Source organism: Colletes latitarsis, chromosome 6, assembly GCF_051014445.1.
Source record: "Colletes latitarsis isolate SP2378_abdomen chromosome 6, iyColLati1, whole genome shotgun sequence".
NCBI classification, from domain to species: Eukaryota; Metazoa; Arthropoda; class Insecta; order Hymenoptera; family Colletidae; genus Colletes; species Colletes latitarsis.
The window spans coordinates 25046196-25070870 of record NC_135139.1 but is presented as its reverse complement, the minus strand read 5'-3'; the positions used below and the strand labels follow the sequence as shown (position 1 = coordinate 25070870).

Genomic DNA, 24675 nt, shown 5'->3' with positions numbered 1-24675 from the left:
TTGGGTAGGAATTCGGAGGTATGTGTAATGACCAAAAATGATTGTAATTGCCCCCTGTAACTAAATATAATTTTTTTAGTGTGATTTGAAACTTTTCAATTTTGTTGAAAAATTTGTCTACCTACTCGAATTTTTTTCTCGAATGTGCGTAGGATTTCGAGGGTATGTGTAATGACCAAAGATGATTGTAATTGACCCCTGTAACTGAAAATAATTTTTCCAGAACGATTTGGAATTTTTGAGTTTAATTGTTAATAACTTTTTAACAAAGCCTCCACCAACAAATTGGTAGTCTTGATTTTCGTCTTATTTTGGCCTCTAAAATCCCCCATTAAAATTTTTCCCAGGGTTGGCTAAACACCCTGTATATTCTGAACATGTAAATAATAATTTCAAGGTAAGAAATTTCTTTGCTTAATTTTCTAACTGTGCATTTTACAGAAAATTTACAAGCTTCCGCCTAGTATCGATCGCTCTATTAAGTTGAAACAGATGCAAACGGTGTAACGTTGATCGTTTAACGCGCGTTATACGTTATTTCGTTCACTCTTGCTTGCATCGGCGACGTCGTAACGATACCATCGACACTGCAGGTTATCTAATCTTTTCGTATCTCAAGTAATTAGTCTCCAACGCTTGAACTTAACGCTTCGAGGGGAAAACTTCGATTCCCATTTAATTACAATGTTCGCGAAGGTACTGTAAACTGAGATATCGCTAGGGAATTTTATCCAATGTTTGGAATCTCTCTAACGCAGAGATGCCAGACGGAGCCCCGGGTGCATCGGGGACACCTCATTCCACTTTCTTACACTGTGCCAGGTCACGCGTACGTGAGCTCGTGGAGTTTCGGAGAGTCGACAAAGGCAAACTGACACATGCTCTCTTTTTCGATTCTCCGAGGCTGCTCGAAGTAATTTCGGACCGTGGGTGTCGAGAGAGGAAGGCTCACATATGCCTTTTCGCTCTTAAACAAGTGAAATCCGACTCTCGCGTCAATGGCATACGATTTGGTATCTCGACACTGCCCAGGCATTTTTACTTTCCGTAGGCGGACATAAGCAAAGTATCATAATGATAAAAATATTTTCTTTCATGCCTTTCCTAGCTTCTGCTGGCCTCTGCTGACCACCGCTTATATTTCTGACAACGCATAACGTTTACTACTGACTTCTGCCAGCCTCTGCTGACCGCTACTGATCACTCCTGATACTTCTGACAACGTATAACGATTACTACTTGCTACTGCTTGCCACTGCATGCCTCTGCTCGTCTCTGCTGACCGCTGCTGACCACCTCTGATGCTTCTGACAACATATAACGCTTACTACTGGCTACTATTCGCCCCTGGTGATCTCTGCTTGCCACTGCTGGCCTCTGCTGACCACCGCTTATATTTCTGACAACCTATAACGATTACTACTGACTTCTGCTAACCTCTGTTGGTCTTTGCTGATCTCTGTCAGCGTGTGCTTGTCTCTGCTGAACTTTCCTGGCCTCTGCCGAATGCTACTGACCACTGCAGGTATTTCTGATAATGTATAACGATTAATACTTACTACTGCATGCCCCTACAAGTCTCTGCTTGCCTTTGCAGGTTTCTGCTTGCCTGTGCATGCCTTTGCTGACCTCTGCAGAACACTGCTGTCCACCCCTGATGCTTCTGACATCGTATAACAATTACTACATGCTACTGTTCGCCCCTGCTGATCTCTGCTTGCCACTGCATGCCTCTGCTCGTCTCTGCTGACCGCTGCTGACCACCTCTGATGCTTCTGACAACATATAACGCTTACTACTTGATACTATTCGCCCCTAGTCATCTCTGCTTGCCACTGCTGGCCTCTGCTGACCACCGCTTATATTTCTGGCAACGTACAACGATTACTACGACTCCTGCCTTCCTCTGTTGACCTCTGCCAACGTCTCCTGGCCTAAACTGGCCTCTGCTGACCGCTGCTAGCCTCTGCTGACCACCGCTTATATTTCTGGCAACGTACAACGATTACTACTGGCTACTGCCACCCTCTGCTGACCTCTGCCAACATCTCCCGACTTAAGCTGGCCTCTGCCAACATCTCCCGATGTCAGCTGACCATCGCTGACCACTGCTGACCGTTGCTGACAACTTGTGACATGATATAATATAATATAATATGTTATATGTATTAAAGTTTTGTATAACGTGAATCTATGACAATAAATGATATAATTTCAAAGTATTCTATGTGTTCTCATCATTTTTTACCGTCCCTTTCCTCTCCAAATCATTCTCTTACCTATAAGATGCGTACCACCTTCCTCGCAAGTTCACCAGCATTTTAGAAAAACTCCGGGCACTTTGGAAATCGGGTGGCCTTGACCCAATTTCGAAAGTGGGTCAAGGCCATTCGAATTTTAGAAAATTTTCGGCCGCTTCGAAAATCCGGATGGCCTTGACCCAATTTCGAAAGTGGGTCAAGGCCATTCGAAATTTTAGAAATCTTCGGGCCAACTTGGAAATCCGGATGGCCTTGACCCAATTTCGAAAGTGGGTCAAGGCCATTCGAATCTTAGAAAATTTCCGGCCGCTTCGGAAATCTGGATGGCCTTGACCCAATTTCGAAAGTAGGTCAAGGCCATTCGAATTTTAGAAAATTTCCGGCCGCTTCGGAAATCCGGATGGCCTTGACCCAATTTCGAAAGTGGGTCAAGGCCATTCGAAATTTTAGAAAAATTCCGGGCGCTTTGAGAATCCGGATTTGGCCTTGACCCAGTTTCGAAAGTGGGTCAAGGTCACCGGCATTTCAGAAAACGCTCCGGGCACTTTGGAATTCCAGTTTTAAGTAGAGAAACGGTTTCTTATAACTTAGGGAATAATGGGGAGGGGAAAAGAGAGGTAAAAGTGACGAGAACACAGAATTCATTGAAATTATATCATTTATTGACATAGATTTACATTATACAAAGTTTTAATACATGTACATCATGTTAGAAGTTGTTAACAAAGGTCAGCGTGGTCAGCAGGGGCCAGCAGAGGTCAGCAGAGGGATGCAGAGGCATGCAGAGACTAGAAGGGGCAAGCAGTAGCAAGTTGTAATCGTTATACGTTGCCAGAAGCATCAGGGGTGGTCAGCAGAGGTCAGCAGAGGCTGGGAGAGGCTGACAGTAGCAAGTTGTAATCGTTATACGTTTCCAGAAGCATGAGGGGTGGTCAGCAGAAGCCAGCAGTGGCAAGCAGAGATCACCAGGGGCGAATAGTAGGAAGTAGTAAGCGTTATACATATGTTGTCAGAAGCATCAGAGGTGGTCAGCAGCGGTCAGCAGAGACGAGCAGAGGCATGCAGTGGCAAGCAGAGATCAGCAGGGGCGAAGAGTAGCATGTAGTAATTGTTATACGATGTCAGAAGCATTAGGGGCGGTCAGCAGTGTTCAGCAGAGGCCAGCAAAGGCATGCACAGGCAAGCAGAAACCTGCAAAGGCAAGCAGAGACTTGTAGGAGCATGCGGAGGCTGACAGAACTCAGTAGTAATCGTTATACGTTACCAGATATATCAGAAGTGGCCAGCAGCGGTCAGCAGAGGCTGGGAGAGACTAACAGTAGCCAGTCGTAATCGTTATACGTTGTCAGAAATTCCAGAAGTGGTCAGCAGCGGTCAGCAGAGGCCAGTGGAGACTCGTGGAGACCAGCAGTGGCATGCAGTAGCAAGTAGTAATCGTTATACGTTGTCAGAAATATAGGCAGTGGTCAGCAATGGTCCGCAGAGGCCTGTACAAACATTAAAAAATACTTAAAGTATCTTAATTTTGATAAACCGTATTAATAATATACGGTATGTACGCTCATACATGGGAATAATAAAAAAAAATTTCTTTTTCAATAATTAAAATATAGGGAGTCTTAAGACGTGTATTTCCGTAAAAAGGTTTCACAAAATTTTTGTTTTCTTTATGGTACTTTGCTTATGGGGAAAGAAAGTCGGAAAGAAAAAATGCCTAGGCAGTGTCGAGATACCAAATCGTATGCCATTGACGTGAGAGTCGGATTTCACTTGTTTAAGAGCGAGACGGCATATGTGAGCCTTCCTTTCTCGACTCCCACGAGACGGTCCGAAATTACTTCGGGCAGCCTCGGAGAATCGAAAAAGAGAGCATGTGTCAGCTTGCCTTTGTCGACTCTCCGAAACTCCACGAGCTCACGTACGCGTGACCTGGCACAGTGTGAGAAAGTGGAATGAGGTGTCCCCGGTGCACCCTGGGGCTCCTTCCGTCATCTCCGTTCAAACGTCGAAAAGAAGAGCTTCGAGCGATTGGGTTAACTATACCGTGGGATTAGCAATTTCATTAAATTTTTCCTAGATAACTCCGCGTACCCTTTGCAACCCCGGTAATAGCACAGAAAACATCCGGTATCCCCGGCGTCGATTCTATCCTGTGGTTCGTCTTCCGTACGAGGAAGTAGATGCGCTGCATACGCAGAGATCGCGTTGGAAGCACGCATTACGGCATCGGGGCAACGAGAGAGACGAGGTTGGAAGCAACGAAACGGACAGGCGGAGCTGATGGGTAGTTGGTTCGGGCAGCGGTATCCCAGCGCCGCGAATGAACTCACGTAGGTTCGAGTATGCCCATCCACAACCCATCAGGAGATGGATTCCAACCTACAATCTGCATAATTCCCCGACTGGATTTCCTTATCCTTTTGCGCTCGTTCGCTCGCGCCCGATGGAACTCGGGCTTCCATTAACGGCCACTTTTTTCCCCTCCCGTTTCTTCTCTGATGAGAGGACCTCGCGTCCCTTCGAGATCCGTTCGCGCCGCGAAACGTATTGTTCGCGTCGGTGAATTCTACGCGAGATCGATCATTTTCTCGATCGACGTATCGAATTTTACACGAACGAACAAATGCATATTAATATCCGAGTGATATTTGTTAGCACGAATGACCCGTGCTGAAATAATTTTGTTCGGTTGGTAGAAGTGTGAGGTTAGGAAGACATGCATTGTGCGTTAATAAAAAGGACGTTTAATATCTATAAGACTGCTGTATCGTTTGTTATTTGATATGCATAAATAAAATCTGTATGTTTTGTAACAAAATCACATAACAGTTGTCTTTTACTACACCTATATAATCTGCACCCTGGATCGAGTAACCTTATTACTAACCTCGATAAAAGTACGATTGGAATTTCTGTATTCAGGGTAAAGAAATCCTTACTTTCGTGGGGCACAGAAACTGTGAGATCGTATAATATACGGCAACGATAATATTAAATGCGCCACAATGGCGTAGCTGGAAAATGCTTTCACAGCATTTGAGGTTATGTTTCTCGAATTAATGTACACGCGTCGGTTCTCGGATACAAATTATTTTCTTTGTCTGTAAATATAATTACAATTAGCTGTTTCTTTTTTTTATCAAAGAATTTTTAAAGTCGAACGGTATTATCCAAAGCAACCCCGTAATAGTTGATAAATCGCGAACGTTCACAGTTTGTTAGGCTTTATTATACTCTTCGAATATGAAGTTCGAAGGCAATTATAGTTCCGGACGGAGGTAGTTTCGTATAATCATAGCGATCATGGTAGATATCGGGTTCATTCTCCTCCTGAAATCTTTCGGTAACAGATACCCCCATTCAGACGATTGAAATTGTTTCCAATATCGATCGTGCCCATTTTTCTACAATGGGGTAATCAAGCTGCCATCACGACCGTGGTAAATGCTGATGATCGAAATATTATGAAACATGACGAAGAAAACAATTCTCAGACAAGAATCAATAGTTAAATATTTGATATTACAAAAGCAACACAATTTTAGGTTAGACCTAACCTCGAAAATTTTCTATCGACTCTCTCGTACCGTATTTCTCGTCGTAAACTAAACTCTTGAGGGTTGGGACCGACTACTCACATTTTGCTCGAGGGTGCCTTTCTGAATGTTTTTCTGTGTCCATAACTGCACTATCTTTTTTCATTTTCTACATGCATATACAGAATATTCACCCACCCCTGGGAAAAATTTTAATGGGAGATTCTAGAGGCCAATATGAGACGAAAATCAAGAATTCCAATTTGTTGATGGTGGATTCGTTAAGAAGTTATTAACGTGTAAAGTTTCACCACCTACTCGAATTTTTTTCTCGAAAATGGTTAGGATTTCGAGGGTATGTCTATTCACCAAAAATGATTATAATTGACTTCTACAATCGAAAATAATTTTTCCAGAATGATTTGAAACTTTTCAATTTCGTCGAAAAATTTGTCCACATTTCTGAATTATTTTTTCGAAAGTGCGTAGGATTACGAGGGTATGTCTATTGACCAAAAATGTTTGTAATTGACCCCTGTAATTAAATATAATTTTTTTAGCATGATTTGATATTTTTTAATTTCGTCGAAAAATTTCACATCTTCTCGAATTTTTTTCTCGAAACTGGGTAGGATTTCGAGGGTGTACCTATTCATCAAAAATAATTATAATCGATCCTTGCAATCGGAAATAATTTTTTTAGAACGATTTGAAGAATTTTCTTTTTTGGTCGAGAAGTTTCACCACCTACACGAATTTTTTTCTCGAAAATGGTTAGGATTTCGAGGGTATGTCTATTCACCAAAAATGATTATAATTGACCTCTACAATCGAAAATAATTTTTCCAGAATTATTTGAAACTTTTCAATTTCGCCGAAAAATTTGTCCACATTTCTGAATTTTTTTCTCGAAAGTGCGTAGGATTTCGAGGGTATGTCTATTGACCAAAAATGTTTGTAATTGACCCCTGTAATTAAATATAATTTTTTTAGCATGATTTGATATTTTTTAATTTCGTCAAAAAATTTCACATCTTCTCGAATTTTTTTCTCGAAACTGGGTAGGATTTTGAGGGTATACCTATTCATCAAAAATAATTATAATTGATCCTAGCAATCGGAAATAATTTTTTTAGAACGATTTGAAGAATTTTTTTTTCGTCGAGAAGTTTCACCACCTACACGAATTTTTTTTTCGAAAATGGTTAGGATTTCGAGGGTATGTCTATTCACCAAAAATGATTATAATTGACCTCCACAACCGAAAATAATTTTTCCAGAACGATTTGAAATTGTTTAATTTAATTGTTAATAACTTTTTAACGAAGCCTCTATCAACAAATTTTTCTTGATTTTCGTCTTATTTTGGCCTCTAGAATTTCCCATTAAAATTTTTCTCAAGGGTGGTCGAACACCCTGTATTATAAGCAGGTGAATTAAGATATTGAAGACTTGAGTAAAACCTTTACCTGTTACGATACCTCTAAAAATGGCGACACTAGATAAAATATTTTTTCGTACGGCCCTGACTATGGCCTAAGGCCCTTAGCTGCTCGTACTTCTGTCAATTCATTTGTCTCGAGAGCTGAAACGTGTGAACTTTGACACCCACTCGAGTTTACGACCTCGCTATATCGTGGCCCGGACTATAACAAATTCCCCGATTTGTCGGATAAAATTCCCCCAGTCTGGAAGCGAAGACCGCCTTGTTTGTGCCCAGACATGACGGAGAGGATCGACGATGTAACCGGAGGAGGTCGAAATGGGGGCCGCCGTAGCATTTACAAATATTGAAACAAGCTGTTCGAGCGGCTACTATTGACGGTGCAGTCGAGTGTCGGTGGCTCGCGTTCCGCGTATTCTCCTTTCGAGAATCTGACGTGTTCCGTGAGCGTCCGCCGCGGGAAGTCGTAATGAGGGAGAATGCTCGTGGGAAACGAGGGAGGTCCGCTCCGCATAAGCGCGGGAAAGAATAAAAGCGCACGCGTGTCCCGGCGATGATGAGACTCGAACGACCCGCGGCCCTGGATCTCGGATTAAAACGGAACAGTTTGTTGCGGGGCGCCAGTATTTCCGCGATGGGAATAGAAAACGCTTCTGTAAAACGTGAAACGCAATTGGAACGCGACGAGGAACTCTAAATAACCCAGTAAATTTCATCTTGAGATAAAATTACTTATCGCGCCTTTTAGACGTGGAAGATTGTTAGGTTTCTCACCGATTCAAATGCGAGCAGTAAACGTAACAAATATCACGTTGTTCCTACGATGCACGCCTCGAGAAAATCTCACACGGACAGGAGATAATTAGAAAATAATTTTTACTTATATTTGTTAAAGTAGAGAACTCGAATAGCGAATTATAGTATACAAATCATGATTAATTTGTCCCGTCCAAGAAATCCTACGTCGACTATTAGCGTCGAATCTCGGTTGCAAACGAACCTAATGTAGAAAGTCTCCATACGGGGGGCTGGAACTATGGGGAGAAATAGGAACGAGATTACGATGTTTTCTCAGTCGCTGTACGCGTCCATCATCGTTCTGATATTTATGCGAGATAAGTGCATTTAGAATACCACTTATCCGACCGCCGCTGTGACGGTGCACAATCTTGAATAATCGTAACAGTGTGACGCGAGTCGGAAATGTGCGTCGACAGTTTTAATTCGCCGCAACGCACGTGTGCACTCCCGAGTAACTGAATAGTTAATGGCTGGAAACACGAAAATCATAACCTCGACGATGTCTACCCGGACGTACCACCCATACCACGTGTCAGAGTACACATGTTCTACATGTCCTTTCGATATCGTTTTATACAGTCACGAATATTTTTACTTGCGTTCCTTTTCCGTTTAAAATCGATTATCGAACGTTTCTTGGCACGCAACGTGTTTCGATCGAAAGTCGAACGTCGAAATTAAGGAATCTGCGCAGAGCGGATGCACGGCAGTTCGGTCCGCGGGAAAACCAGTTCCACGCAACGAAAAATAACACGTGTCTCTCGAATTGCTTCGTAGCAGTACTTTGCTGAATACAGGACCGTCCAAGATGACGGAACGAGCGTAAACTGCTCGCCATTCTGCCATCCGAGGCCCCAAAGTTACAGGACCACTTGGTTCGAATTTATTTTTTTAATATTTTTAATATCATTTACGTCAGAAATTCCTAACATTTTACTAATAATAATGTCGACCAGTACTAATGTTGGGAACCGAGTAAGAAACTCGTAGACTGTCGGTATATTACAGGTATAATATATTTCGCAGTGGTTCCTAATATTACTCGGTTACAGCAACTAGAGTTCTACGATCAAGACTAAATGAGGAAAAGACGTGAACTGATCGTATTCGAATTCGTACTGACAAAATCCAGGAGCCTGTTTTGGCTCCTATATATACAGGGTGTTCGACCACCGCTGGGAAAAATTTTAATGAGGGATTCTAGAGGCCAAAATAAGGCGAAAATCAAGAATACCAATTTCTTGACTGAGGCTTCGTTAAAAAGTTATTAACAATTAAATTCAAAAATTTCAAATCGTTCTGGAAAAATTATTTTCAGTTGCGGGGGTCAATTACAATAATTTTTGGTCATTAGACGTACACTCGAAATCCTGCCCACTTTCGAGAAAAAAATTCGAGTAGGTACTAAAATTTTTAGACGAAATTAAAAAATTTCAAATCGTACTAAAAAAATTATATTTAGTTACAGGGGTCAATTATGGTCCTCCAACACTAACTAGAACCAGTGTTTCCAACATGGTTCGATCGTTGACAATATAATTTCATATCGAATTAGTTGTAACCCTATGGGATTAGTATTAAATCCGTAAATCGTCGTTTTCAGTCGCGGTGTTTCTGAAAGGAGCTATACGAGCAACGGTTGGAAAATTAGGAAAAGCACGGCGTCGTCCCTCCTCAACGAGCGGTCTTGCGGTGCACCTGCGGGTTCAGCTGAACGTCGCGTTTCGAGCACCACCTGTTTTGGCGGGTAACAGGTGCCTCGGAAGTCAGCGAGAGGATGGTCGCGCAAATGCTAGTGAAACGCGCGCAAGAACGCACGTCGACGACGTTTAAACAGGCTTTTAATTGCACCACCTCCCGATCATCGCTGATCTAATGAAGATCCAGGCCTGTTTTTCATCCGCGTTCCATGCGAGATTGGACACGAGTCACGGGTAGCGGAATCCAAGGAATCATCGTGTTAGCTCGAATATAGCGCGAGTTTTTCCATCGCGTAAAACGAACCCCCGTTCGAGGCCAAACGTCGTGTTTTCGAGTCTACGTCGAAGCAACTTCGCCCAATGTTTTTTTTTGGTAATTGGGGGAACGAATGACATAAATAGCCACAGGCTGAGGCTGCACGTGTCCCTTATCTCGTCTGTCTCGAAATAAGACACCTCCTCCAAGGTTCGAGACTCGAGTGTCCCTCCGACAGATAACTCAACGGCGCAACGACGTTGAGAGCATTCGCAGAATTCTATAGAAAGAACGAAAACGTTTGTTTTACGTATTCGTATCTGGAGCTTGTGAATTTAACCTCGAGAATTGTTCGGTGGAAAGGGCCCGGGGGCAGGAACGACGCGAAAAATCGTAAATCGTAGCCAACGATCTCCATTACGCGAGCGAGGGAACAGGTGGCGCTGGATTCGTCCTCTGCGCAGACCAGGCGTAACCGGTACCGCGCACCGGAATTATTAACTGTTATGCAGATGAATCTCTCCCGCTTCCACGGACGGGTGCAACGGGGCGCGTGCTCTCGACGAGCTGAAATTTTCAGCCTCCCGGAGGCGTCCCTGGGATCTTCCATCGCCGAAGCTACCGATCATCGGATCAGAATGTTCCACGGTAGCGGGGGGGCGAGGGGGTGGATGGGTTTCTCGGTGTTAACGAGCCGCAAACGTGTGCGTGTCACGGGGCCCGAGGGAGACGCGGGGGGAATCGTGATTGATCGAACCCTTATTCTTCTGCGTCCAGATCCGACCCAACGTCGCGATCTGCTGATTTTTATATTCGAGCGGACTCGACGCGACTGGATAACGCATTGCTAGGGGATTTCGCGATGAAAGGGGTCCTCCAAGCTCGCCATTCGTCGGCGCATTAATACTCCAACGCCCTAACAAATTTGGAATTTCTAATAATTTAAATCGAATCGACGCGAGTTTTCACCGCCGAGGTGGCCGCCATCTTGTTCCCGGTGCTCGTAGACTGTCCTTGTCCGAGAGATTAATCGCTTCCAACGGCGGTAAATACTGTTACTTATTAATTTCATGACAAATGACGGTGGAAAGAAAAATATTTTAAAATCGGTAATTATGTTTAATTTCGTAAATTCTTATACGTCTTGCCGTGCGTATAGTTATTTAACCGGCGAGATAAATGGTGAAATAAATTAATAATCGTTGGGGCTTCCGTGGTTCGTGCCTGGGTGATTAAGCGCCGCGGCGAAGATTTTCTAAATTATACATTCGACGATATGTGTTCGCGATTAAAAGAGACTCGGAGACTGATGGGTCCGGGACGGCTGTGAAAATAAAGCAACCAATTCTCGGTGTCGCGAGGCAAACTCGGTACTCGAGTTTCGTAGATTCCGACGATCGGTTAGGTTGGTAGTCCCTGGTCTTATGCAATCCGCAGAATGCTCGCCGCTTGATCAACGCAACTGATAATCAAGCAGCTATCAATCATGTCCGCGGACTGTTCGAAAGGCCAGCGTACCGAGCGAAATATTCCTCTCCATTCTTCGGACAAATCGACGTTCAGAGACTATTCTTTGCCCGCGTTACAAAACGGCCGAGACTTTCGTCGATTCCGATCCGTGAAAGTCTAAATCTTTATTAACGACGTGTCTGCAACGGCGATTGAAAAAAATCACAAAATGACTCTCTATAAATAAACTCGAACATAGAAAATTCTAAAAATGAAACTTATAAAATTCTCCAGCTTCTTTATTCTTCTGCTTTTAAAGCAGATTCGACTTGTGAGAAATAGCAAATCCAACGTCCAACGAGCGAATGAGAAACGCGTTCGAGGCACCTGTGAGTCGCTTCTCGATTTGATTGAAACGTTTCTACCGGATGCAGGTCGAAGGTGACAGTGCAATATAAAATCCATATTTCTTGTACGACGTGGCCTTCTATATCCGGGACTGAAGGGATTTCCTTTTTCTGCCACCGTTGGCCAGTGTTGGGTACAGTTTCATTAGGGTAACAAGTAGCCAGCAAGTGCCAATTTGTGTTCGAATGTCGTCGATCGATTATTCGTTGCGCAAACGTGTGAGTGGCATTCATTATGCAACAGAATATATTCGTATTAGAGTCGGGGGGGCTGTTCGAATATTCTATAGGCATTCAAATTCTGTGAATAAACTTCGACTAATGTTTCGATAGAAAATTTATATTGAACGAAGAGTACGAACGTTAAAAGGATCGATCGAAACATTCCAGCGCGGCGATTACCATCGGATCTCCCCGATGAAGACATTTCTCAGCGACGAGGTTCCTGGAAGCACTCCGGAGAACCCCGAAATCCCCGAAAGAAAAAGAGAGGAGGACGCAGCGTATCGTTACCCCTCTGAATTAAATTAGGCGGTCAATTTTAAGCCAGTTACGCTCAGGACCATGTATCCCCGATCTTTTTAATCGATCTTTTTAAAAGTTCGCTTTTCCAACAGTTAACCCGGCTCTCTTATTTTTCTTTTTCGTAATTCCTCGATTCGATGCAACATTCCCGCGGTCGTCGAAGATTGCTCGAGACACTGGCTTGGAACGTTGGTAAATCGGTATCGATTTCCGAAACAGGATCGAAGGGCGAAATTCGTTACCTCCATTATGGTTTTTATTGGCGAATTTTAGCCATCTGTAGTGCAAGATATTTATTTATCCTTATAATCAAAGGGTGTGCTCCCATACCCGCCGCTAGAGGGCCACGCTCTTGACTCTCTCGCAAGCGCTCGACCTTCCGTTTGCATATACAGGGTGTTCCGCCACCCTAGGGAAAAATTTTAATGGGAAATTCTAGAGGCCAAAATAAGACGAAAATCAAGAATGTAAATTTCTCGACTGAGGCTCCGTTAAATAGTTATTAACAATTAAATTCAAAAATTTCAAATCGTTCTGAAAAAATTATTTTTAGTTGGAGGGGCCAATTGCAATCATTTTTGGTGAATAGATATACCCTCGAAATCCTACGCATGTTTGAGAAAAAAATTCTAGTAGGTGGACAAATTTTTCGACAAAATTAAAAAATTTCAAATCGTTCTGGAAAAATTATATTTGGATGCGGGGGCTAATTACAATCATTTTTGGTGAATAGATATACCCCCGAAATCCTACGCATTTTCGAGAAAAAAATTCGAGTAGGTAGACAAATTTTTCATAAAAATTGAAAGGTTTCAAATCGTCTTGGAAAAATTATTTTTAGTTGAAGGGGTCTATTGCAATCATTTTTGGTGAATAGATATACCCTCGAAATCCTACGCATTTTCGAGAAAAAAATTCTAGTAGGTGGACAAATTTTTCGACAAAATTAAAAAATTTCAAATCGTTCTGGAAAAATTATATTTGGATGCGGGGGCTAATTACAATCATTTTTGGTGAATAGACATACCCCCGAAATCCTACGCATTTTCGAGAAAAAAATTCTAGTAGGTGGACAAATTTTTCGACAAAATTGAAAGGTTTCAAATCGTCTTGGAAAAATTATTTTTAGTTGAAGGGGTCTATTGCAATCATTTTTGGTGAATAGATATACCCTCGAAATCCTACGCATTTTCGAGAAAAAAATTCTAATAGGTGGACAAATTTTTCATAAAAATTGAAAGGTTTCAAATCGTCTTGGAAAAATTATTTTTAGTTGAAGGGGTCTATTGCAATCATTTTTGGTGAACAGACATACTCCCGAAATCCTGCGCATTTTCGAGAAAAAAATTCAGAATGGACGGAACTTTAAACGTTAATAACTTTTTAACGAAGCCTCCATCAACGAATTGGTATTCTTGATTTTCGTCCTATTTTGGCTTCTAGAATCTTCCATTAAAATTTTTCCCAGGGGTATAACGTTCTTCAATCGACTACCCAATATCTCAGCATTCAAAATAGGGTCTGCAAGGATGCCTTCCTGGTTAGTCTCTTTCCATCTCTCGACATCTGGAACCCACATTTTCATCTTCGATTTAACAATAAAAACTTTATAACCGAAATAAGTGTGTTGACCATTTTAAATTAACCTTCTTTCTCGTAATTAAAATTCCTATTCTCAAAATAGACGCATCGAACGACCCTCGAGTAAAAAAAAGATCATGCGCAATAAAATAACTATAACTCCGGGAAGTAAAAAGGTCTCCAGGCCCAAGTTTATGGGGACTTTTACCTCGAGCCTGAATCGTGGATCGCGGTCTACAAATTGGTTCCGGGCATCGTTACTTGAATCACCTTATAGAGAGAAAGAGAAATAGCGCGCACGGAATGACTGGGAGCAACGTGTCAAGCTGACCTTCTGCCCCCGTAAGTAATGTTCTCAGGGAAGACATGATAGCATGGGCCAAAAAACGCCGTGAAAAACAGAGTGGCCGAGGGTACGGTGGCCTGCAGAGTTAACGGTTATTAGCTAACTATTAACCGACAGGACGTAGATAAAACGAAGATTTCGGAGAGAGGAGGGTGTCGTAATTCTGGAAGAGTTCTAGAAATCCCATGATACTTTCTATATATTTACGCCTTTTAACCCCGGTCAGGCAAACGCGCCGTGGCCGTCGTAAATAAGAAATACGAAAGACCGGGGTAGCGTACGTGTTTAATTGGTTAGTAATAAATACAAGAAACCCTCTGTCCATTACGAACGGCAATCAGCCGGTAAAAAAATAGGCTATCAAAAGCTTGGCCAGCGCTGGAATATAACCGAGAAAAAGGAGCAAAGGGACGAGGTTAGGAGCTTCCTCGAAGGGCGGAGTGAAACGCCACTGGTCCCCCGGTCTGCTCGGAGTCGAGCTGCATCGGAGGATACGTTGGAATCTTAAAGGATACAGGAACGATGATTGAGCGATCGAACTCTTATTGGCCATGGAAACTTCTTACCATTAGGTGATCCGGGAATCGTTGGGAAAGGGGCCCGTTCCCGTCTCGTTGCGTAAGAATTTCCTCATTCCACGAAACGTTCAACGAACGGACCAAAGTTCAGGCTACCAATCGCCGTATCGAACGTCTTGTTTCGTCGTTTGTTAATTTTATCAGAGGCAAATCAAGAGGAAGTCACTCTTCGAATGGGGGAAGCTGTTTAAAAAGTATGCAAAGCAATTAGAAAGACTCGATGCACGAAATTAAAACTCGTTAAGACCTGTTAAAAGTTATCAAGATCTTAAATCTTCGTTGATCTCGAGTAATGGCCAGGCGATGAAGCGCAGTGTCGTTGGATCGACGGCACTCGGATGGCTGAAATTGGTGGGGTCCGTCGAATCTTTCATGGAGATCTCCCGGGGCCCCGTTCGAAGGAACGTTTATTTTAATTTCGGTGGATCCCGTCAGTCGTTGACGAATTAATTAACTGGCGGACTTTTTTGACCCGTATACTTGGGCATATGAAATATGGAGCACAATAAAACTGTCTTGGAAGCGCTCTCCGGGACCTGCTCGACGAGATCGTCATTTTAATATCGGCAAATCCTGTCAGTTAATGGTCAGTTAGCGGCTATAAACATGACGCGTTCCTAGATTAACGGAGTACCGTGTCAAAATCGAACACGGAGAATAGCCCCGACAAAACGTCGTTCGATGTATCGAGTATACCCTTGTACGGATTATTCCATTTTCCTTGGAACTGGTCGGCTAACAACCGTGATAACCCATTAATATCGTATTTGGATCCCGGAGTTCCTCAACCTTAATCGTGCAACGATCTACCGGGACATTAGGGGCCCAAGCATAACCTCTGAGGACAGATTTTAATCTCGGAGTCGTTGAACTTATCTGTCGAGGAAGGAACACCGGGATCGCTGGACTGATTCATTCTGATCTTGTTTTTAAGGAAACGATATTTAATCTTCATTCCTTACCTTTGGGGGTCCAGTGGTTGAGATGGAAAGAAAAGGATAGGGAGAGCGATTCCAAGGCATCCTACCAGACCCTGCTTTGGACGCCGACACATTAGGAGTCGGTCGAGCGCTTGCGAGAGAGACAAGAGCATGGACCTCTGGCGGCGAGTACGGAAGGCGATGGACCCCACATATCCTTAAGTGGATTATTGGTTCTACAAGTTGAAACTAATAATTCATTATTTTTTAAATGCTTCAAAGAAAAATTGATTTAAGTAAAGTAATTTAGTTGAGACTGAGAGTCCACATAACGCATCCACGAGTCACGATCGTTTAAATGAAATTGTGTTTCGCGTCCATCGTACGTAGCCCTAATTTTATGATGAATTTGAGCCCGGGCCCCGTTCAAAAAGTGCCGCGGTCCGAATCGTATATTCCCCTGGTCGGTCCATCGCGAAATGCCCTCGGGGGGCAGCTATTCGTCGCGGCGCAGGCTGCGCACGCACACGTCGAGGCACCGACGGCGTAGAAGCGAAGTCGACCGCGCGCGTACACGAACGGGGGCCCCTCGGCGAGGCGTCGGGCCCCGACACGCCACACGTATTAGAAACGAATATAAATATATCGGCAAGGAAGGCGGCCAGGGGGAGGAGAGGTGGGGGCAGCCAGGCTCGCATTGGCGGCGCGGCGGTTACACGCACCGACGTAGCGGCCTCGCGGGGAAACGGACCCCTCGTTCTCCCTACCCTCGAACGTCTCTCCGGCCGGCTGTCCGCTCGCACCCCGCTCTTCTCCGGGGGCCCTGAGTCCCGGAGTACGCTCAGTGTCCGCTCGGCCACAGCACGCCCGAGTAGGAAGGAACCGGGACGCCGCGTCTAAAATCATTTCGACGCGTTTCGTGGTCATCGCCGGCCGGGCCCCCACAGTGCCGCCCAATTAACCGCGTTGCCTCGTCAGTGGTTACTCTCGTCTTCATTGGGGCCCGTCGTTTACGAGAAGCCCGTGAAAAACGTGTTCCAGGACGCTGTTGCGGCGCAGTTCCACGGAAACGACGCGCGATATGCGGGGCCCGTGATCGCCGGGGCCCCCGACGATCAGCCGTTCCGTGATCGACGACGGACGGACGCGCGCTCAGGGCCCGTGATGACGCTGCCCGTCGATACTGGCCGGTGGACGGTTCCGAGAACCGAGAGACGCGCGGACGTCGCGCGTCCAGGGTCCTACGTGCATCGAATCCGCCTCGAACGGGCCGTCACGAGGGAGACGAACGGAAATTGACGCTCGTCCCCGATTCGAGGACAACCGCCGGGGACGGTTCGCGGAGGGACCGGGCCCCGCGGATCGGTGGGCCCGACGTGGCCGGGGACTGCTCGTGGCCACGCGGAACGTTATCGGTTTCGCCCGGTTTCCCTTTGTACGCCGCGTATTAAAACGTTAATCTCCGGTCGTACTACCGGTTATACGTACAGATTGGCTCTCCCTTCCTACGGGTTGTCTCTCTCCCTCGTTCTCTTCCTTTTTCCGTTCGCGCCACCTTTCTTTCTTTCTCTCTCTCTCCTCCCGTCGCTAGCTTTCGCCTGGTCCCCCCATCCCCTCCCTCCGTCCATCGTCTCTTGCGCGCCGCCAGGGGCCCCTCCGCGCGGGGGTAACCCCGGCGTGTCCTCCGCGCGTATTCGCGAGCGCGTGCCGCGCGATCGCCGCGAGGAGCGATGCGCCGCGCGATCGATCGGCCGCTGGGCTCGCACGCGAGCCTCCTCGTCGTCGTCGTCGTCCTCCTCGTCGTTGTCGTCGTTGTCTTTGATCGTCGTCCGTGAAACGGGACCGAGAGGGATATCTCCGGCGACGCGGTGTCCACTTGACGATGACGGCTTCTTCTTCTCCTTCCTCCTCCTCCTCCTCCTCTTCTTCTTCTTCGCCCAGGTGGCTCGGCGCGAACTCGCGGAGTTACCGAGCCGCGCCGCGGTCGTCCGACCGGGACCACGATCTTATCGAGCGCCGTCCGGGCTGATCGGGCCCGAAGGACGATCGGAGAGGATATCCTATCCTTCGATCGCTTAATGCAGCCGAGGATTAAACGCGAAACGAGCGCGTACCGACGATAGAGAGGACGTACAGCGATCTCCCTTTGACGATAAGCCTGGAGGAGACGACGTAACGCGAGACTCCCGACGGAAGAGGAACACGGATGACCAAACGATGTCGAGCCTAGCCAGAAGACGGAAGACCTCGTTACTGGGGTCCAAGAGGTGGTGGCAGGGCGGCTGTTGGGCCACCAGGAGCCACCAGGAGGCCTACCTGAGGAAGCTATACGCCAGGAAGAACGAGCAAGCGGGAAAAGTCGAGGAAGAGGCTGCAAACCGACGGGAGGACCTGGGGAACAACTGGATCGCTCCTGGTACCGTCTACGAGCTACCATCCGCGGACGAGCACTACCTGGACGCGTTCCTGAGGAGTCGCGAGGACGGGATCAACGACGACGACGTGGTCGGTGTCGTCGTCGGGTGTCCAGGACTGGCGGCGTCCGGGGCCAGCCCCACGGAGAAGTGCGTCGAGTACCTGAACGGCGCTCACGACGCCGCAGCCGCTGCCTTCGAGCACGACCGAAGCATCGGGGATACGGAATGCAACCGCGTCGGCGATTGCAGCTCCCTGCATTCGGGTTACGATGTCGCCGCCGCCTCCTCGGAGTGAGTTCACCGCGATCTGTTGCTCCCGTTTCTCGAGGAAATCGCCCGAGGGGGGAAAGTTTTTTCGAGCGCTGACCGATGGGACGGGTTCTTGTTCCGTTTCGCGAAACGGAGATGAATAGTGATCGGAGAATGGGGAGGGAATGTTTTCGAAGTGATACTCGATGGAATATGGAGGAATCAGAGCGAGGAACCGACACCGAGTTAATGGTGATAAGTTTTTTCGAATGTTAAATACGATCCTAGGGAGATTATTAGACTGGTGGCCCTAGTTTCGATCCTGTTTTTGGTAGAAGTGCTTTCTCGTCGAAACGAAGTTCATTTTTCTTTCTCGCGACGGAGTTAAGTGTCGGATCACGTTTCGTGAATAGTTTTCGAAGCGTCGACGATTGGAATGGACATTTTATCTCGTTTCTTGACGCACGGATGAGTAATGATACGGGGGGAAATTGTTTGAGTGTTATTCGTTGGCACGGGATGCTAAAACTAGGGTAGTAATTGAAACTGAGCTAAATATGATTGCTAGGAATAGTTTTAGCTTTTTGCTATAGAATGTGATCCAAGGAAACGTTTTCGAATGAACTTTTTATCCTGTTTCTCGACATACGGATGAATAATGATCCGAGGAGGGGATTATTCGAGTGTTACTCATTGGCGTGAAACGATGAAACTAGGGTACCGTCTGAAACGGAGGTATGTTTTGTGGAAATAGTTTCAGGACATTTTTTCTTTCTTTAGACAAAATTACACGCCACCTAGGGGAAAGTTATTGGAATGTTAATCATTGGAAGAGTGGTTCTTCGAATTGGAACACGTGTTTAGTAACTTTTACACCTAGTACCTTTCGTATTCTATACCTAAATTGTAAAAGTAGTTATTCCATCATAAATTTATACCATTTGGTTATCGTCCATTTCGTTGCTAAAATATGAAATTGCGATCTCGTCTAGTTTTAATTTCTGAAGAATCTCGCCGGATCGTTGTTTAGGTAATATAATAAATTTTCCTATCGAATCTCTGCGCGTTCTTAGAGGCCGCGACGTCTCTCTGTGTGGCCAAGAATAAATTGCCTTTTTAGCCAGGATGGTTAAAACGTTTTTCAGCATCGAAATCGCCGGGGTGGACGAGTAAACTGATAGTTTGCCCAGTAGCTACTGTGTAATCAAGCAATCTCAATCCGCTGTTTGTCGTGAAAATAGAATTCCTCGTTGCGGTAGAAATTCGCGATGCTGGCGACCACCGTTGGTAATGATAGACTGTTCTCGAAATTGTAATGAGCTGGTTACACTTTCAGCTTCGTCGATAGATTTAGAAAGGGAGTGGAAAGTCCGTCGTTTCTGCATAATCAACGATGTCGACGCGTCTCCGTTTATCATCTCATCGCGTCAAAGTAGCGGCCGGTTTGTGCCTCGCAGACGATAAATCAGAATATGGTAATTTTAAGCAGCCATCGAGGGAAAAAACAATAAACTTTTTCACTGTATACCGTTCGTAACCGTACGCTATTTTCTTCTTAATTTTCCATTCTTACGGTACGTATAAAAAAAAGGTTAATAATTGTTCTATGGAAACAATTTTATAAACTTCGATACTATTTTTTTTTTAAGTTCAAACCGGTTTGAAATTTTGCGGGAACTTTGGAAATCCAGTTTGAACCGCATTAAAGCATCATGAAATGAAATTTTATTCGATGATTCCTATTATGATTTTTATCGTACGAATGGTGGATTTAGAGTTATTTGTCTTCGAGTCAGATAAGAAACCCGACCGTCGTCGCTGTTTATTTTCAGTTTGTTGGATTTTCTGTAGCAAATCGACGTTCTGCTGGGGATCAAGAATGCTAATTGCAGCGCGATTTATCACTTCCCGTGGAAATGGAATTCCTTCGTTTTTCCAGAAACATGGTTCGATATTAATATGCAACGCGCACTATGCTGACACTGATTGCGCGTTGAATATGGTTTTGGGGTACTTGAGATACCGAATAGAGACAGACACGTTTCAATATTTGCCATGATATTTATATGGTAAACTTTGCTCGTTAAAAAAATGAAACAAAGATAAATTTTATCTTCTATTTATCGTTGCTAGAAATAGTCAAGTCGTGTTTCGATAAAAAAGAAATTTATTGAAACTGAACGTTTTATCTAAGGGGCACTTTATTTTATACAAAATAAGACAAAAATGAAGAATATTAATTTGTTGATGATGGCTTCAATTAAAAGTTATTAACGTTTAAAGTTCTGCCTTTACTGAATTTTTTTTCTCGAAAATGCGCAAGATTTCGAGGGTATGTGTAATGACCAAAAATGATTGTAATTGACCCCCGCAGCTAGCAATATTTTTTTCAGAACAATTTGAAATATTTTAATTTCGTCGAAAAATTTCACTACCTTCTCGAATTTTTTTCTCGAAAGTGGGTAGAATTTCAGGGGTATGTGTAATGACCAAAAATGATCGTAATTGACCCCCGCAACCGAAAATAATTTTTCCTGAACGATTCGAAATGTTTGAATTTAATTGTTAATAACTATTTAACGGAGCCTTCATCAACAAATTGGTATTCTTGATTTTCGTCTTATTTTGCTCTCTAGAATCCCCCATTAAAATTTTTCCCACGAGTGGTCGAACACCCTGTATAATGTAAATCGAAAACTTAGTCGTTTCTGGACTTCAGACTCGTGCTGATAAGACTGATTTACTGGTTTTCAGATATGGATACATTCCTTCATACCTTTCGAAGCCATGGAATGCCAATAAATTTAACTTTACGATCTCTAATAGAAATAGATTTTCTCGCTGGTAGAAAAGGATTAACACGAATAGGATTCATTTCCTGCTTCGAACGTCCTCGCTTCGGTTTATGGTCGCTGTTCCGAAAATTAAATTCACGTACTGCTTTGATCTAATAATTAAAACGAAGTTCATAACTCGTGTGCGAGGTAACTCAAAAACCAGTGCACGTGTTCTCGCGATTTTCTCCATTACGAATAAACATAGACGCTAAAAAAAAATAGTTTTCAAAACTCCAAGGAACGCTTAATACACGATAAAAAGATCGTTTCGATCGAACGCACGGATTTCCCGTAAAAAATTCGTGAATGTACCGCTCGTTTTGGGCCCTCGAATTTTAATTCAACCCCACTCGTGTACAAGATAACTCAAAAACCGGTGCACGTGTTCTCGCGATTTTCTCCATTACGAATAAACATAGACGCTAAAAAAAAATAGTTTTCAAAACTCCAAGGAACGCTTAATACGCTATAAAAAGATCGTTTCGATCGAACGCACGGATTTCCCGTAAAAAATTCGTGAATGTACCGCTCGTTTTGGGCCCTCGAATTTTAATTCAACCCCACTCGTGTATAAGATAACTAAAAAACCGGTACACGTGTTCTCGCGATTTTCTCCATCACGAATAAACATAGACGCTAAAAAAAAATAGTTTTCAAAACTCCAAGGAACGCTTAATACGCTATAAAAAGATCGTTTCGATCGAACGCACGGATTTCCCGTAAAAAATTCGTGAAAGTACCGCTCGTTTTGGGCCCTCGAATTTTAATTCAACTCCACTCGTGTACGATATAACTCAAAAACCAGTGCACGTGTTCTCGCGATTTTCTCCATTACGAATAAACATAGACGCTAAAAAAAAATAGTTTTCAAAACTCCAAGGAACGCTTAATACACTATAAAAAGATCGTTTCGATCGAACGCACGGATTTCCCGTAAAAAATTCGTGAAAGTACCGCTCGTTTTGGGCCCTCGAATTTTAATTCAACCCCACTCGTGTACGATATAACTCAAAAACCGGTACATGTGTTCTCGCGATTTTCTCCATTACGAATAAACATAGATGCTAAAAAAAAATAGTTTTCAAAACTCCAAGGAACGCTTAATACACGATAAAAAGATCGTTTCGATCGAACGCACGGATTTCCCGTAAAAAATTCGTGAAAGTACCGCTCGTTTTGGGCCCTCGAATTTTAATTCAACTCCACCGCTTTTCCCCAGCGTGGACCAGGTTTCCACCGCGATTCTAACGAGTTGCCCTAATTGTTTGATTTTAGAAAAGTGTGCAGAAGCTGCAGGTGCCCCAGGGACGAGCATCAGCGGACTTCGACGGAGGCGGGCGGTCCCTCGGGACTGGGCCTCGGTCCAGGCTCGCCGATGGCCATGGCCATGGCTTTCCAAAGCGGGGCCGCCGGTTCTTCTCATCAAGAGCCCTTCAAGAGTCCCGTGCAAGCGGCCCCGGCCGGGCTGGCGCTTCAGGAGGCCCTGATGCATCATCAGAGGCACTCGCAGAGCGACGATGACAGCGGATGCGCGCTGGAGGAGTACACGTGGGTGCCGCCTGGTCTCAGGCCGGATCAAGTAAGAAACGAGTCCCCATCCGTGCGGGGAATACCGATCCACCCGTTCTTATACGATTCCCTCTCGACTTTTAGTGGGTTACGACCTATGAAATGTCCGTTTTTTTTTCCGTCCACGTTTCAATCGAGACGCTTCTCTGTCACGAAACAATCCTGGGGGAGATCTTTCAAGACTCTAGAGAGCAGATGATCTGTAGAATTTTCGATGTGAACTCAACGCGTTCACTGTCCATGACCTGTATATGGGCCATATCGCCACGCTATTGGATACGCCGCTGAGAAACCGGACAGTGAACGTACAACCCCTCCCTTTTTTTGATTTTTAAAAATATTCTGTTACACGAAACTTCTCGAATATAAAATCGTTAAATCTCTATCTGGCCAAAAATATTTTGTTCTGTGATTTCTATTTAAATAATGAGTTTGAGAAAGCAGCCTTCGAATTGTGGAACGATATCGGGACGGCCGGTCCGGCACAGAAGTCACCGCGAGACATTTATAATCGACGAAAGAAGAAGTAAAAGATACAAAAAAAGTGTCCAACGTTACGAAAGTTTCAGGACTCGCCGACTCTCGAGTGGGCGCGCCCTGATACGCTATGCGCCGCGCGCGGTGACTTCGGATTTGCATAAAGGTTTGCTTTCTCTCCAGCTGATTTATCGTGACAGTTACACCAGTCGAACCACTCGAGACGTGGTTTTCAGAAAACATCGAGAAATTTCGCGTATCATACGAAAGCATCGCCAACTCCATGGGGGATGTTTCCCTAAAAAAAATTAGTTAACGTCGATGATCTTTGGGCTGGTCTAGCTCCTTATTATATTCTACAAGAGTCGGGGAAGTAAATTTTCAAGAAAATCGATTTGGCGATCGACCGTACCTGGGGGGGGCGCGCGCGATTCGAAAGTGGGTCAGGATTTGGGTTGATACAACGATCCCGTAAGTGAAATAAAAAGTACCCGCGGTAACCGATTCAATGTTTTGTTCGAGGGAGGAGCCACCGTCACGTGTACCGTGTAACTGTAACCACTTCGTTTCTGAATAATTCATGAACGATGAATATCGAGTATCGCGATGGCGATAAATAAAGCTCTCGACCCGTCTTCGATTCCCATTTAGACGAGGGCACAATATGTACTTCGAGACTAAGCTATCATCTCGCGAGTTGCAACGAGCCTTTGTAACATGCGAACACCATCCCCCGCGACGTTCTTTTATTTAACCCCTGTAACGCAAGCTCGCAAACGGAATTTTATTTTAGAGGGGTGGTCATCCCCTGAATTTTGCTAGACAATCGTCATTTCACTGCTAGAAAGCTCTATTACATGAATAACATAAACTATACATACAGGGTGTTCGGCCACTCCTGGGAAAAATTTTAATGGGGGATTCTAGAGGCCAAAATAAGACGAAAATGAAGAATACCAATTTGTTGATGAAGGCTTCGTTAAACAGTTATTAACGTTTAAAGTTCCGACTGTACTGAATTTTTTTCTCGAAAGTGGTTAGGATTTCGGGGGTATGTCTAATGACCAAAAATGATTGTAATTGACCCCCGCAACCGAAAATAATTTTTCCAGAACGATTTAAAACTTCTTAATTTTGTCGAAAAATTTCACACGTTCTCGAATTTTTTTCTCGAAACTGGGTAGGATTTCGGGGGTATGTCTATTCATCAAAAATAATTGTAATTGACCTCCGCAACCGGAAATAATTTTTTCAGAACAATTTGAAATTTTTTTTTTTCGTCGAAAAATTGAGGCACCTACCCCCTGTCGATTTTTCTTAAA

At 44.4% G+C, this 24675-nt stretch overlaps 1 protein-coding gene across 2 annotated transcripts in view; it reads left to right on the top strand.

Annotated features, from left to right (window-relative positions):
• LOC143342877 (uncharacterized) overlaps positions 1-24675 on the top strand; it is a 134959-nt gene that overhangs the window by 101426 nt on the left and 8858 nt on the right. Inside the window, exons 1-2 of one of the 2 annotated variants that reach the window (XM_076767181.1) lie at positions 18022-18512; positions 22583-22886. In XM_076767181.1, the coding sequence (XP_076623296.1) occupies positions 18022-18512; positions 22583-22886 (795 nt within the window). Of the gene's footprint in view, positions 1-18021; positions 18513-22582; positions 22887-24675 lie in introns of those variants that run through there. The other variant, XM_076767182.1, reaches the window with a different exon arrangement.